The sequence below is a fragment of the Chlorocebus sabaeus genome, chromosome 6 (assembly GCF_047675955.1).
Source record: "Chlorocebus sabaeus isolate Y175 chromosome 6, mChlSab1.0.hap1, whole genome shotgun sequence".
NCBI lineage: Eukaryota > Metazoa > Chordata > Mammalia > Primates > Cercopithecidae > Chlorocebus > Chlorocebus sabaeus.
In genome coordinates this window covers 6255948-6272882 of record NC_132909.1, presented here as the reverse complement: position 1 = coordinate 6272882, position 16935 = coordinate 6255948, and the positions used below count along the sequence as shown (strand labels likewise).

General features: G+C 40.6%; 1 protein-coding gene across 3 annotated transcripts; it reads right to left on the bottom strand.

The window, feature by feature from the left end:
* Positions 1-1396: 1396 nt before the first annotated feature.
* On the bottom strand, positions 1397-16157 carry ZNF432 (zinc finger protein 432). 3 transcript variants are annotated; one of them, XM_007997842.3, is made up of 5 exons: positions 16067-16157; positions 14137-14344; positions 9774-9900; positions 8782-8877; positions 1397-3843 (listed from the first exon to the last, which is right to left on the bottom strand). In XM_007997842.3, exons 2-5 carry the CDS (start codon positions 14149-14151, stop codon positions 2123-2125), a joined length of 1959 nt encoding a protein of 652 aa, XP_007996033.3. In that variant the 5' UTR covers positions 14152-14344; positions 16067-16157; the 3' UTR covers positions 1397-2122. The 3 variants fall into 3 exon arrangements, with proteins under 3 accessions (XP_007996033.3, XP_007996030.3, XP_072872190.1); XM_007997839.3 differs by lacking the exon at positions 16067-16157 and adding an exon at positions 15950-16060; XM_073016089.1 differs by lacking the exon at positions 16067-16157 and adding an exon at positions 15218-15778.
* Between the last annotated feature and the right edge of the window lie 778 nt (positions 16158-16935).

The following is a 16935-nucleotide window of genomic DNA, read 5'->3' as shown; positions in this document are numbered from 1 at the left end:
AGCCTGGCCAACATAGTGAAACCCTGTCTCTACTAAAAATACAAAAATTAGTCGGGTGTGGTGGTGAGCGCCTGTAATCCCAGCTACTCGGGAGGCTGAGGCAGGAGAATCGCTTGAACCTGGGAGGCAGAGGTTGCAGCAAGCCAAGATCATGCTATTGCACTCCAGCCTGGGCAACAAGAGCAGAACTGTGTCTCAAAAAAGAAAAAAAAAAAAGAAGTAGCAAAAGGATGTTTCTTTCTGTTGGCACAACAGTTCCACATCCTGATTGTGGTGGGATTTACATAAATCTATACATCTTACAGAATTTCTTAGAACTGTACACACAAAAAAAACAGCAATTACTGCACGCACAAAGTAGTGAAGTCCAAATAAAGGCTGTAGTTTAACAGCATTGCACTAATGTCATTTTATTGGTTTTTATTATTATGGTTATGTAAGATAATATTGATGATGCTAAGCAAAGGATACTCAGGAAACACGTATATTTTGTAATCTCTTGTGAATCTAAAATTATTTCAAAACAAATTTTAGAAAAATAATATTTAAGGCATTTTTGTAAACTACATAATGGTACCTACTAACTTGGTTAAACACATCCAAATATACTGAATTACATTTATCAATAAATTGAAAAAATAAATTTGGGGCCTATATGTAAGATCTAATAAATAATTACATCAGGTTGGCACAGAAAGCACCTGTTATATATGACATTAAAATTTAATCAGTGATAAGAACAGCCCACTTTACAATTATGGAATCATTGATAATATGCAAGGTATGCTGTCCCAGAATAGACATCAAGTGTATCATGAGTTTAGATTTGTGAAAGTCCTCAAATATGTATCAGTTTCATGAGACTTTTTTACTTCATGAATTTCCTGATCCTTTTTAAAGTTACTCTTCATTTAAGTTTTATTTCCGTATGAAGTAATGATGATGAGGCAGAATTTATCACTGAAATCCTACCGTATTCACTGCCATTTGAAACTTTCTCCAGTGTGAAATATATCTGCCAACTGTTAAGGTTTTATTTCTGGGCAAAGGCTTTCCCCATGATAATGCTGCTAGTATGTGTAATTTCACTGATGATCTATTATGATCACTGATGAGACAGGGTCTTTCTTCCCATAGAAGGCTTTCCTAGCCTCCCCCTTTATAAGATTTATCTCAGTAAATACTTTTCAAGACATAGTTACTTAGAAAATTTTCAAGACTTTTCTGCATTGGATGTATCAAGTTTATTTCCTACATGTTTACTGTGACATACAATATGAGGTAATTAATCACTGAAGGCACTAGTGCATTCTCTGCATTCGTTAAAATTCACTCCTGCAAACTGCATAATCTTCCAAGTGTGAAAATCTAGCAACAGGCTGCTCTACACTGCCTATATGCATGTATGCTAGGAGCACACTGCTGTTTCTTTCTTTTTTTTTTTTTTTTTGAGACGGAGTCTCGCTCTGTCGCCCAGGCTGGAGTGCAGTGGCACAATCGCCGCTCACTACAAGCTCCGCCCCCTGGGTTCATGCCATTCTCCTGCCTCAGCCTCCCGAATAGCTGGGACTACAGGCACCCACCACCGCGCCCGGCTAATTTTTTTGTATTTTTAGTAGAGACAGGGTTTCACCATGTTCGACAGGATGGTCTTGATCTCCTGACCTCGTGATCCACCCGCCTTGGCCTCCCAAAGTGCTGGGATTACATGCGTGAGCCACCACGCCCGGCTCAGTTCACATTACTAACATGGCTTTCTCTCTGCATGAGTTTGTTTGTATGTAATCAGTTCAAATTCTCTGCAAAAGGACTATGTACCTTACACATTTCATATATGGATGTTGTCATAGTTTTAATGAAGTTTGACAAATGAAAAGTTACCCCCAATGCACAGAATCTCTCTCAGATGAGTTATTTTCTATACATTGGTACATCAAAGATTTCAGAGCCTGAATTCATGTTGAAGCCTTTCTGACATTGATAGCATTTATCCTAGTGGATAACACTGGATTTTGAAATATGATTTTTCATACTCAATACACATAAAAACTATACTGTGAAATCACTGATGGTGTACAAGACATATTTTCTTCCCAAAGGCATGACCACGTCCATTGCATTGTTAGGGTTTATTTCCATTATGAGTTCGCTGATGTACAATGAGATTTCTCTTTGAGGAGAAGGCTTTTCTACATTCACTGCATACAAAGGGTTTCTCTCCTGTGTGAGTTCGTTGATGAACAATTAGACGGCTCTTCACAGTGAAGCCTTTACCACATTCATTGCATCCATAAGGTTTTTCTCCAGTATGAACTTGCTTATGTAAAGCAAGCTCAGTTTCCATGGCAAAGCCTCTTCCACATTCACTACATATACAAGATTTCTCTTCTGTATGAATTTGCTGATGTACAATAAGATAGCGTTTCATGGTAAAGCCTTTTCCACATTCACTGCACATAAAGGGTTTCTCTCCAGTATGAGTTCGCTGGTGTACAACAAGATTGCTCTTAAAGGCAAAACCTTTTCCACATTCATTGCATATGTATGGTTTCTCTCCAGTATGAGTTCGCTGATGTAGCATCAGTCCACTATTCACAATAAAACCTTTCCCACATTCACTGCACCTGTAAGGTTTCTCTCCAGTATGAGTTCGCTGATGTACAATCAGCCGACTCTTCAAGGGGAAGCCTTTCCCACATTCACTGCATATGTAGGGCTTCTCTCCAGTATGAGTTCGCTGATGTATGATGAGCATGCTTTTCACAGTAAAACCTTTTCCACATTCACTACATAGATATGACTTCTCTACTGTATGATTTCTCTGATGTACAATGAGATTACTCTTCCTGGGAAAGCCTTTTCCACATTCATTGCATACGTACGGTTTCTCTCCTGTATGAGTTCGTTGATGTTCGATCATACGGCTCTTCATGGTGAAGCCTTTCCCACATTCATTGCATATATATGGTTTCTCTCCTGTATGATTTCGTTGATGTATGATGACATAGTGCTTTGTGGTGAAGCCTTTCCCACATTCACTACAGATGTACGGCTTCTCTCCTGTATGAGTTCGCTGATGTATGATAAGCATGCTCTTCCCAGTGAAGCCTTTTCCACATTCACTACATACATAGGATTTCTCTCCAGTATGATTTCGCTGATGTACAATGAGATTACGCTTGCCCGGGAAGCCTTTTCCACATTCATTGCATATGTAGGGTTTCTCTCCAGTATGAGTTCGCTGATGTTCAATCAGACGGCTCTTCATGGTGAAGACTTTTCCACATTCACTGCATATAAAAGATTTCTCTCTTTTATGAATTCTTTGATGTTCATTTAGCCTGGACTTTCTGGAGAACACTTTTGCACAAAAAGTACATCCATAAGGTTTTTCTCCTGTATGAACTCTCTCATGATCAGTGAGCTGTGACTTCTTGACAAATGCTTTCCCACATTCACTGCATATGTGGGTTTTTTCTATTTCATGAGTTCTCGGATGCTTACTGACTTGGGATTTAGTGCTACTGGATTTTGTGCTTACAGAGAATTTAGCTGCAGAATAAAGTTCTTCATACTTACCATGAAGAAATGATTTTCCATCTCCATTAAATTTAGTAGAGTTCTTAATTTCACAGCTTTTGCTCTGGTTGACTAAACTTAAATTTGATTTCAAAGTTTTTATATATAACTCAAATGTATCATGATCTTCCCTGAAAAGACAATGGCTTTTGGTTTGAGAGGCAGTATTTCCAAATGCGTTACGTTCATGGTATTGTTCCACACTCTTCAGCATCCTTTGATTTTCCAAGTGATCCTGCAGATGATCATCAACTTTGTTGTTTTCTAGGAAAGAAGAGAACAATGAATCCTTTCATAATCTTGTTGGGGATAAAACTGTTTTCTTAAAAAAAAAAATCCTTGTTTATTATTATTATTATTATTATTATTTTTTGAGACAGAGTCTCGCTCTGTTACCCAGGCTGGAGTGCAGTGGTGTGATCTCGGCTCACTGCAACCTCTGCCTCCTGGGTTCAAGCAATTCTCCTGACTCAGCCTCCAAAGCAGATGGGTTTACAGGCATGTGCCATCACACCCAGCTAATTTTTGTATTTTTAGTAGAGACAGGGTTTCAATATGTTGGCCAGGCTGGTCTTGAACTCCTGACCTCAGGTGATCCCCCTACCTCGGCCTCTCAAAGTGCTGGGATTACAGACGTGAGTCACCGTGCCTGGCCAGGTGTTTTTAAATATGGCTATTTAATGACAATACGATGATAATAGTATAAAAGCAACTTCATGTATACACTTTAGTAAAAACGTAATAATATAAACAAACCAAAAAGTAAAAGCAGTCTGTGTGCAAATAAGGTGAGGCAGTTGACAATCTGTATAGATTTGACTGCTTTCTAAACAGGACCTTGCAAAACATGTGGACACAGTAAAATACAAGCAAGTCATTATTACAAGCAAACAACAGGGCTTGGAGGAACACCATTCCACAAAATTTTGGGAGACACCAGACCACAAAGGTGGAAAAGGCAACTGATCCAAAATTCTGAGGGTTGTATTTATTCACTCCACTAGTGTTTGTTGAATGACTCCTATGGATAAGGCACTCTGCTGGCATTTGGGATATACAAAATATGCCTTCTTTTCACTGATGCTGAACTCTAGTTAGGAAAACCAGAGGGAACAAAAAAAGAAGGGAGTTGGAGATGTTAAGTGTGGTTTGGTGGAGTAGTGTAGATGATGAGAGTTGAGGGAAGCAGGATATATTTGTATAAAGAAAATACAAGGTTAAATGATGAATTCAATGGGGAGAGTGAGGACTCAAAGATTACTAAATATGGCTTGAGACACTGGGTAGATGAAAGCATCTCATGAGATGGCAAATATTACTGCAGTCCAGAACATGTAAAGTATACACTGTGAAACATACACTTTGAAATGGTTATCAAATACATAACACAGACATCAAGAATCTGGTTGGAGGTATAAATGGAGAAGGCAGCATGGAAATAATCAGCACATACACATTATTTAAGAAAAAAGGACTGAATGACTTTTTTTTCTTTTTTTTCTTTTGAGACAGCGTCTTACTGTCACCCAGGCTGGCGTGCAGTGGCACAATCTTGCATCACTGCAACCTCCACCTTCCAGGCTCAAGCAATTCTCCCACCTCAGTCTCCTGAGTAGCTGGGACTATAGGCGCATGCCACCACGCCTGAGTGATTTTTGTATTGTTTGTAGAGACGGGGTCTTGCCATGTTGCCCAAGCTGGTCTTGAACTCTTGGGCTCAAGTGATCTGCCTGCCTCTGCTTCCCAAAGTGCTGGGACTATAGGTGTGAGCCAAGGCACTGGGCCAGGATACCATGTTGAAAAGACATGTAGAATGAAAGAGGAAGGTACAGAGCCAAGGTTTTAGACATTCCAACATTTGGTTTTGGGATTATTTAAGCCCTCTTAGAGGAACCAAATTGTGAGTACAAAGATCAGGGAAATATGCTTACTGAGATGTATAGAATAAATACATTCACATACTTGTTGCCTGGCAAGGATAAGAATTAGAAATCTCCATCTGTTGAAATTAAGTGAACTGAGATAAGACTCTTGTGTGGTAACTGTTATTAAATTTGCCCCTCTTCAATCTGTAGACTACCATCTAACTTTCCAAAAACATTCATCACATTTAATGAACAACTCCTATAGTAAACATTCCACCCTCTGGTTTAGCTGTGTTGTGTTATCATATGTTCCATTAATTATGAAACAGGAAAACAATGATAGGGAATTTTGCAACTGGCCTGTGTACCATGTAGTTGCCTTCAGAAGAAAATGTGCTGCTGCATGGGATATGAAAACTGTCACTTTCTTCTATCACATTTTGTATGCAGTAGAAAAGTCATATCAAGGCCAGGTACGGTGGCTCATGCCTGTAATCCCAGCACTTTTAGGAGGTCAAGGTGGGCAGATCACTTTAGCTCTGGAGTTCCAGACCAGCCTGGGCAACATGGTGAAACATCATCTTTACAAAAAATACAAAAATTAGCCAGATATGGTGACATGCGCCTGTAGTTCCAGCGACTTGGGATGTTGAGGCAGGAGGATCGCTTGAGCCCAGAGGTCGAGGCTGCAGTGAGCTGAAATCGTGCCACTGCACTCCAGCCTGAGCAACAAAGTGAGACCCTGCCTCAAAAAAAAGAAGTCATATCAAAGTTTTCCCATTTCAGTGTCCCTGATACACTGTTTCCTCATCTGCTACCAATAACATCTACTTCAGTAATGCTACATTTATGTCTCAGCATTAGTTAAGTTGTACTAAAGGATAAACTTCTTCCTTCTAGACAAAGGTTGTGCCAGCTTCACCTTCAGTTTTTCTTAAGATATTTAGCTGTTTCTTATTATTGCTACACTGCTGTCATCCAGGTGAAAGGTCAGACTAGCAAGATATTTTGTGAAAAGACAAAAATATAAAAGTAACCAATCCTCAACAATGCTACCTCAATTACTCATATATAAAATCAAAAGTCATCTTGATAAAAAAAGCTTACATTACCATGAATATTACCATGTTTCTGCTCCACGATTTCTCCAACAAGCAGCTTCTATCATTGACCTGTATTTGGCCAACTTGAGGCCAATCTTTTGATAGTCAAGCCCATGGCCTTGCACAATTCCTATTTCATGCCTTCATTCTTTTTTTTTTGAGACAGAGTTGCACTCTTGTTGCCCAGGCTGGAGTGCAATGGCGCAATCGCGGCGCCCCGCAACCTCCGCTTCCCAGGTTCAAGCAATTCTCCTGCCTCAGCCTTCCTGAGTAGCTTACAGGCATGTGCCACCATGCCCGGCTAATTCTGTATCTTTAGTAGAGATGGGGTTTCTCCATATTGGTGAGGCTGGTCTTGAACTCCTGACCTCAGGTGATCCGCTCACCTCGGCCTCCCAAAGTGCTGGGATTACAGGCATGAGCCACTGCACCTGGCCCATGCCTTCATTCTTAATTCATGTCACCATCTTCCTAATTCAAAATCTAGATATGCTTTGTGCACATCATACTCTTGCTGCAATTCTGACTATCCTGCCATATGCTCTATTTCCTCTGTATTCCTAAATTAACCCCTGTATCATTAATTTTTATGGTAATCTTCTGTGTAGTGAGGATCTAGATCTAACCTCATCCAAAGAGAGATCTAACATTTGTTCTTAGCTATTAGGAAATGAGCTCTAGGCCCCTGGAATGCCCTGGCCTATAGGAGTGTCTTTGTTTGCCCACTGGCTTTAGCTGCTGGACAGTTTAACAATATGATTTATGATAGGGGCTTTGGCCCATGCCATATCAGTTCCACACTTTGGAAAAACTAGATACTCTAGGTATTAGCCCGACTTCTGGGAGAGGCAAAAGACTAAAAGTCAGCCATGTGGGCTGTAGGTGACTGGAACCTAATCAAAACTCTGGCCACCAAAGGCTCAAGTGAACTTCCCTAGTTGTCAATACTCTGTATTTTCACACACTGTGGCTGGGAGGAGATGTAATGTCCACAGTGAAAGGAGGACCAGAAGTACTGCACTTGGACCCCCTCCTGGACTACAGATGACCTGGGAATTCTACTCCTAGGTGAAGGCTCAAGAGAAATGAAAACATATGTTCCTGAAAAAGTTGTACACGAACTTTCATAGCAGCATGATTCATAAATGCCAACAAGTAGAAACAACCCAAATGTTAATTCAGTAGATGAATGGATAAATAAAATGTGGTATATCCATACAATGGAATATTATTCAACAATAAAAAGAAATGAAGTACTGATACATGCTAAAGAATGGAAGAATTTCAAAAACACTATGCTAAATAAAAGAAGCGAGACACAAAAGACCATATATTTTATGATTCTATTTATATAAAATGTCCAGAACAGGCAAATCTATAGAGACAAAAAGTAGAGGCCAAGCGTGGTGGCTCACACCTGTAATCCCAGCACTTTGGGAGGCTGAGGCGAGTGGGTCACGAGGTCAGGAGTATGAGACCAAACTGGTCAACATGGTGAAACCCCGTCTCTACAAAAACACAAAAATTAGCTGGGCATGATGGTGTGCGCCTGTAATCCCAGCTACTCAGGAGGCTGAGGCAGGAGAATCGCTTGAACCCAGGAGGTGGAGGTTGCAGTGAGCCAAGATCATACCATTGCACTCCAGCCTGGGTGACAAAGCGAGATTCCATCTCAAAAAACAAAAAAAAGAAAGAAAGAAAAAAAATTGACTATGGTGATGGTTACATAACTGTTCATATACTATGAAGCACTGAAAAAAAACTTTAAATTGGAAAATTGTATGGTATGTAAATTAAGCTGCTAAAAAACAAATCTATAATGGGAAAAACACATTAGGGAAATGAATACAATGCTACTGTCTAAGATGAACTAAGGGAAAAGCAGAAATCAAATGTACAAAGGAAGTACTCTGAGATAGACATAAGTTATGACCCGGTTTGGACTACAACTGATGTAGGATGTAAAACTCCTTTCTAGGTAAACAGTCAACAAAAATAGTAGAGACTTTTAACAAGAGAACTCCATAGGTAGAGGACATTCAATACAATACCAGCACAGACAGGAAAGAAGTATGGTACTAAAGGAGAATGCAACCTTAAAATAAGATGGGAAGGGTTTTTGGTGGAGAAAAAATGATCCGTATTCCAAATAGGCACTGCTTCTGTGTCCTGAGACACCCACACAGCATTCTTTTACTGACTATGACTTATGCATCTTGCTGCTTCTCGCATACCTGGACAGATTTGACTGTGCCTTTCATCTTCCATTGTCCATGGTTCTTCTCCTCGTTCCAACCTGGAGAGTGCATCTGGTTTGCTGACTTGATAACCTGTTTATGGGAAATGACAGAAGACAGACACACTGGATTGGGCTGGTGTATGTAATGTGAGAGAATGTTACATTTAAGTAACTAGACAGTTTTCACATCTGCAAAGTAAGTAGAGGCTTTTCTGTCAGGAAAGGCCAGATTACAGTCAGACCTTAATATCTGAAAATTTCACATCCAGGGATTCAACCAACCATGGATTGAAAATATTTTTAAAAAAATACAATAATAAAAAATACAAAGTGCAGTGGCTCTTGCCTATAATCCCAGCACTATGGGAGGCTGACATGAAACCAACACTTGAAGCCAGGAGTGGGAGACCAGCCTGGGCAATGCAGATTCCATTCCTACAAAAAAAAAAAAAAAAAAAAAGCCAGGCATGGTGGTTTGCATCTGTAGGCATAGTTCCTCAGGAGGCTGAGGCAGGAGGATCACTTGAACCCAGTTCAAAGCTGCAGTGAGCCATGAAGGCACCACTACATTCTAGCCTGGGCAACAGAGCAAGACACTGTCTCTAAAGAAAAAAAAAAACACAATAAAAAACAAATTAAAACATACAGTATAATAACTATTTACATAGCACTTACATTGTATTAAGTATCAGGCATAATCTAGAGATGATTTAAAGTATTTGGGGGGAGGTGTGTGTAGGCTATATGCAAATACAATGCCATTTTATATGAGATTTGAGCATCTGTGGATTTCATATCCATGGAAAGCTGTGAAACCAATCCCTCTCAGACACTGAGGGGTGACTGTATATCCTTTTACCAGAAGCCAGAGGATGTACCAAAAATCTGCTATTCAGAGCACTGCAGTTAATTCCAAGGGTAAGCAGCTGAGAAAGCAAAGGCCACAGACTGGGCACCCTCCAGGTGACACAGGGCAGCTGTCCTTACCCACTGATACCAGGTTGCTGTAGATCTCCAACATCACATCCCGGTACAAGTCCTTCTGAAAAGGGTCCAGGAGCTGCCACTCCTCCCAGGTGAACTCCACAGTAACATCCTCCAGCGTCAGCAATTCCTGTAAGAAAATAGAGCCTTGCTTAATAGGAAGTGTTTCTCTTTTACTGACATGAAAAGAATGTGAAGGGAAGTTGTCCTGCTCATATTAACCACATAGACTGCATCCATCTATAAATCTATTGTATTTTTTAATATCACCAGAGAATCTCCAAGTATTCTATAATTGTACAGTGCCCCATTTGCTCAACAAAAATTAAGGTTTTATATCAAATCCACTCAGTAAAAACAGGTTTTACATATAAATTTTAATTTCAGTATCTATTGCCCAGTCAAGAAAGTATATGCTACCTACATCTAGGTATCTGATATATATTGTTTCATTCACTGTAAGCCTTCCCAGCTAATACTAACATAAGACATAGGGAGACTCCAGATGCTAGAATCACAGGACACTACGTTCATGTTTAATTATTAAATGGATTAAAAAATAGAAATGCATAGAAAGCATGAGAAACTATTAAAGAGTAATCAAATTGGGAAAACTTATTTTTGGAAATATATATTAAATATATATGTACACACACATACATATATACATATGTGTGTGTATATATGTATACAGTCACAGGTATGTGTGTCTATTAATAGAAAGGTTATATTAGATACACTGAAGAGATAATTAGTGAGTTGGAATTCACAGTAAACAAAAAAATAACAGGGCCAGGTGGGGTGGCTCACACCTGTAATCCCAGCATTTTGGGAGCCTGAGGCAGGTGGATAGCTTGAGCTCAGGAGTTCAAGACCAGCCTGGGAAACATGGTGAAATCCTGTCTCTACCAAAAAGACAGAAATTAACTAGGTACGGTGGCACACGCCTGTGGTCCCAGCTACTTGGGAGGCTGAGGTGGGAGGATCGCTGGAGCCCAGGAAGTTGAGCTGCAGTGAGCTGTGATCATGCCACTGTACTCCAGCCTGGGTGACAGAGTGAGACCCTATCTCAAAAAATTAAAATAACTGAAAAATGAAGCAGAGACACAAAGTGACAGAAAGTATGAAGGAGAGTTTACTAAATATGGAAGACAGAATGAGGCCTAACATATGCCTATACATAGTTTTTGAAATATTATATTGAAATGAGAAGCAATTTCCAAATATCTGAGTGAGAAATTTTCAGAACTGATTAAATATCCTGTAACTCAAATTTAATAAATCAACGAAGCCAAGCAGAAAATCTGCATCTAGACACATCAGACAGAAACTATTGAACATCAGATGCAAATATAACATTATGAAAACAACCATTAACAGAAGGAAAAGATGCATTACCATCAAAAGAAAGACAAAATGTTCTAACAACTGACTTCCATAGAAACAAAAGCAGCAAGAAAAGTGCAGAATAACGTCTTCAATGTCTTGATTCTGTGGTATTTGGCAAATTGTATGGTATGGCCTAGCCCCGAATGCCACTGGAAAATAAATTGAGACCCTCTTGTCAACTAAACTGCCACTCTCCTGTCTCAACATGACTTATAATCATATGGTAGTGGGAACCTGAGGCAGGAAAGAACTAGGTGAAAATCTATCCCCATGTAATTGCAGAGATTAATACACAGATAAAAGAACAGACTTAGTGGAGTCTGCAAATTCTTAATGCTGCTGATCTTATCACATTCGGAATTATTTCACACGAGAAATAAATCTGTTTGGAAAAAAAAACCTTAGGTTTCTACCTAATTTCATACTCAAAAATAAGTTTTTCCCATTGAAAGTCCTAACCAGAAAGCAAAAGAACCTATGGAAGCAGAAGCAAATATGAAATATATTCATGTTCAAAGCCATAAAGGAAAAAACAGGGACAAATTTTATGAGAAAAAAATTTTAATATCTACAGTGAAAAACAGATCATAAACAAAGCTGAAAGAAAAATGATGGGCTAAAAAAAATTTGCAATAAACAAAAGGTCAATATATAGTAGATATAACCAACTCATTAACCAGTAAGAAAAAAGTTTTTTAATATAAAAATTATAGTCAGGCATTTCACAAGAGCAAAAAATCCAGTTGGCCAAGAAATACACACGAAGGACTTCAACCTCGCCTGTGATGAGGAAAATGCAAAATAAGACAAAAGAATATTGGATCACTGAAAATTGTGTAATTTGATAATGTCTTATTTTTAAGTATTGGCAAAGACTTAAGGCAAAAAGGACTCCATGTATCAGTCTCTATGTTGCAGGCACTCATTTAAATACTTTACATAGTTTAACAATGTTTCCATGTATGACTTTAGACAAATGGAATTTTATACAATTAATACTCTTCAATTAATTATAGTGATATTCCTTTATATTCTAAAACTATACCATCTAAGGCAGGGGTGTCCAATCGTTTGGCTTCCCTGGGCCACACTGGAAGAAGAAATGTGTTGGGCCATGCATAAGATACACTAATGATAGCTGGAAAAAAAGTACAAAAAATTCTCATAATGTTTTAAGAAAATTTACAAATTTGTGTTGGGCCACATTCAAAGCTATCCTGGGCCACATGCAGCCCACAGGCCGCAGGTTGTACAAGTTTGATCTAAGGTGACCAACAGGTGAAATGTGATTCCACTGAAGCAAAAAAAGTCATAATAAATGTGTTTATATATACAGACACATACATAAAACACATAGATTTATAAATACACATACGTACAGAGATGCACACAGTTCGGTGACAGTAAGTACGTGCTACCAAACCTTTGTTGAAGCACTATAAGGGGATTAGGAAGAAAGTTATGATGAGCAAATTTACCTTTTTTTTTTTAGAGACAGAGTTTTGCTCTTGTTGCCCAGGCTGGAGTACAATGGCATGATCTCGGCTCACTACAACCTCCGCCTCCTGGGTTCAAGCGATTCTCCTGTTTCAGGCTCCCAAGTAGCTGGGATTACAGGCATGCACCACCATGCCACTCTAATTTTGTGTTTTTAGTAGAGACAGGGTTTTGATCAGGCTGGTCTTGAACTCCCGACCTCAGGTGATCCGCCTGCCTCGGCCTCCCAAGGTGCTGGGATTACAGGCATGAGCCACCGTGCCCGGCCCGGGAATTTACTTTTTTAACCAGTGTGTACTTCATCATTAGAATTCATTTCCCTGTGGGGCCAGGCACAGTGGCTCACGCCTGTAATCCCAGCACTTTGGGAGACAGTGGCGGGTGGATCACCTGAGGTCAGGAGTTTGAGACCAGCCTGACCAACGTGGTGAAACCCCATCTCTACTAAAAATACAAAAATTAGCCAGGCATGCTGGCGTGCACCTGTAATCCCAGCTACTCAGGAAGCTGAGGCATGAGAATCCCTTGAACCCAGGAGGTGGAGGTTATAGTGAGACGAGATCACACCACTGCACTCCAGCCTGGGAAACAGAGTGATACTCCATCTCAAAAAAACAAAACAAACAAATGAACAGAAAACAGATTTTTTTCCCTTTGGAATCCATGAGTTATTTATGTAATTACAAAAAATAAAAGCAATAAAAATATGTAAGAATTGGATGTGAAAATGCAGAAGGATTCTGTATATTCTGAGATGAGGTAAAGTTATCAAACATGGCACCCAACAACTCAAGACCTTATCAGACAACTCCCTAATGCCAAATCTGCAGTTAATGCCAGTTCAGCCATTTGTTCAGGACAAATGGAAGCTATGCACGCCTTCCATTTTCCTAGGCCACTTAGATTTTATTCCTAAATCAGCTCACAAAGACACAAAGACTTGAGTGTGTGGCCTTGCTTTCGTCCCTTGATAAAACTGTGTCCACTGAGTTTGCCTGGTCTATTTCCATAGGAGTCTCTGAGGAACCCTGTTATAAACAGCAGTAAGAAATCTTCTGCCTTTATTAGAAAGCTAGTTCAAAACACTGTTCAAAAAACCATATCACCTCTGGGAAGAATAGCAAATTTTTCTTGACATCTAAGTGCCATGAAATAATGATCTCCTGAGGAACGTGTCTGCTTTTTCCTCACAGTCACTGTATATTATATAACTTAGCATGAGTTTCTTGTACTGGCTGTCAGAGACATCAGATGCAAACTGACAGCTAATGTAATAGGAAGGATCTTCTAGTCAGGCATTATATTCCAACATCAGTCATTTTGTAGGAATCACATAAACACTATATTCCTGATCTTACTTTGCCATGATGTTGGAGTTAGATTTAAAGTTTATTTCTCTCTAGATTCTGAAATGATTTCTTACAGGTCTCTAAAAATCCACCATGGAATAAAGGAGAGAATAAAACAGAGAAAAAGTCACCTGGGCATTGATCATTTTCTTCAGTTGTGGGAAATGGCCAGCACCTGGGATACTCTGTCTTTGTCTCCTCTGGATCTGCCTTAAATTTCTAGTTAGAAACCTCAGTCATCAGTGAAGAGTGTCCACAAAAATCATTATCTAGGTCCTGGAATCTTCCTCTTTCTTCATTCACTTCTTGTCTCTTCCCAGGGCAGCCAGGACCTGTAGACTGAGGAGCAAAACAACTTTCAGGGGTACATTCACCTTAACACATGACCCTGAATATTTGTCTCTTTATTTGGTTCTCTCAAACCAAAGAAATGCAAGACCCTCAATGAAGGCCAAATGCCTTTCTTCGGTGAAGTGTGGAAGTAACATGAGGAGGAAAGGGGAGGTCACAAAGGCCACACAGCATCATGCCTAAGCGGTAGGTAATTCTCGTATCAGCTTTTTAAATAATGCCATATGGATGGTGAGAAACTGTACATTTATTCCTTTATACACTGTTACCCTCACACCTCTTTAAAAGTCTTTATATATATTTTAAAGTGTTTATATATGGCCCGGCATGATGGCTCACATCTGTAATCCCAGCACTTTGGGAGGCTGAGGTGGGCAGATCACCTGAGGTCAGGAGTTCAAGACCAGCCTGGTCAACATGGCGAAACACTGTCTCTACTAAAAACACAAAAAATTAGCCGGGTGTGATGGCGGGCACCTGTAATCCCAGCTACTCGGAGACTGAGGCAGGAGAATGGCTTGAACTTAGGAGGCGAAGGTTGCAGTGAGCCCAGCCATTGCACTCAAGCCTGGGCGAAAAGAGCAGGACTCCATCTCAAAAAAAAAAAAAGTGTTTATATACACACTTCAATATGAAGAACAAGAAACACATCAAAAAAAAGAGGGAGACAGAGAGAAGGAATACGAGGTATAAGTACAAATTTAGAAAACAATTCAAAAATATAAATACTGGGAAAATAGCCGCCTTTATATATGAACATACAAAACCTGAAACACCCATAAAAAATATGCAGTACATTTGCAAGAGGAAGGATAAAAATAGGCTCTTATTAATTTGTGCAGCAGTAATAAAAAAACATACTGTTAAATAGAAAGCTTATTCATCCGCACTCTCTCTGCCCCCCCAACAAAACTTTCATTTTCTGCAGGTTCAAGAGCATGCGTTGTCGTGGAAAGCCAGAGGATTAGAAAACTCATCGTGCAGGAGGTACTCGGACCTGAAACTTTTAGGAAATGTTAACGTTCATCAAGTCTGTTCCAGCAGCCAAAGTTTGAGCTCAACACACACACACAGACCCTGCCAGGGCTCTTGTGAAAATACTTCAGTTTTCACTTGTCTCTACACAAAAGGCCACCACCCCGCCAGATTAATACGAAAACCTGGAGTAGATACACATATACACTGGCTTCCCTTAATGATTCCTCGATCACTGAACGTCAGATTAATCCAGAATGTGAAACAGAAGTCACATTAGTTGAAAAAGCCACCCCACCGATTCTCAATCACTGAGCCCTACAGGGGAGTGACCCGCGAGGACCACAATCCCTGACCTCAGGACTCTTGGTCGTAGATCTACTCAGGCCTTTAATCACTGACCACCAGAGCCTCCATGAGGGACCCCCAAAGATATCCCATCACAGACACCCACCAGGGACTCCTACCAGCTTCCCTCCAAAAGAAAACACCCGCCCCCGCCCCCGCCCCCCCCCCCACACTGCCGCGCTACCTACACCGTACAGCGCCGCCAACAACGCAGACGCCCTCAGAATGCTCCCTCCCACCGCGTTTCCACGTCCTGACCCACACACTGACCTGACTCTCCCTGGAATCGCTGCGACTTCTTAAAGACTGAACTTACTTCCCTAAAGTTCTTACACTTCTGGGCCCCTCGCCCAGCTCCCTCCCCACTAAACCTCAAGGGAGGGTCACCCGCGTTTCCATGGAGAGCGGAATGCGGCCTTATGGCTTTTCCTCAGAAGAAACGTCCGCGCCGGAGTCGCCTCGCCGCTCTGGGGGCGGCCATCTTTGAGTACGTGACGTACAGACGGCACAGGAGCCGCGAGACGCTGTGGACAGAGGCCTCTTAAAACTGTCCGATTTCCAGACACGTCAGCCCTGGCAGAAAATAGAGAGATTATCAGAGGCTTGAGTTCACACAGACAGATACGGCGTGTGGGTAAAGTCCTCTGAACAGACAGGGAACAGAATAAGTTGATCTTCTCCTTGCAGGGGCTAGTGAACGGCGCAAACTTCTCAAAGGCCGGAACCCATTATTACCACAAAGGCGCGGCATCAGTTCTTAACTGTCATGATGGCTGTGACGTCTCAGCTCAATGGAAAATTAAAGTCACCTCTGGGCACCTCAATCACTATTCTAAATGCGAAGCGTTTTAGAGGCCGTATAAAAACTGAATCAAGCGGGATTAGAACAAAAAATAAGCGAGCGGTGCGTTGCAGGTAACCGCGCCGTCAGGCGGGAGCACTGTGGGGGCGGCCATCTTAGGGGAAGTTCGGTGTCCGTAGGGCAGAACGAATGCTCTCTGGGAAGCTTGCGGTGGAACTGGCCCGTGGAATTGTCTTTAGAAGAACAAAACCACCTGGCTCTGTTCTTGACTCTGGAAATGGATCGTTTTCTAGAATTATTTAGGTTGTTGGCAGATTAATTTCCTTCACACAGTTTCCTTGCCCCCACTCCTTTAAAGATAGGAATCTTTAAAGCCAACAATAGTATTGTCAAATCCCTTTCATGTTTGAAACCTCTGACTATCGCATCTCTCCGGTTTCTCCTATTATTAAGT

Excerpts from the sequence above, each read along its gene's own strand:
- ZNF432 (XM_007997842.3), bottom strand. Across the intron at positions 8,878-9,773 it reads CAGCAACCTGGTATCAGTGG|GTTATCAAGTCAGCAAACCA; the intron begins GTAAGGACAGCT and ends TCCCATAAACAG. Across the intron at positions 3,844-8,781 it reads GCACAGTCAAATCTGTCCAG|AAAACAACAAAGTTGATGAT; the intron begins GTATGCGAGAAG and ends CTTCTTTCCTAG.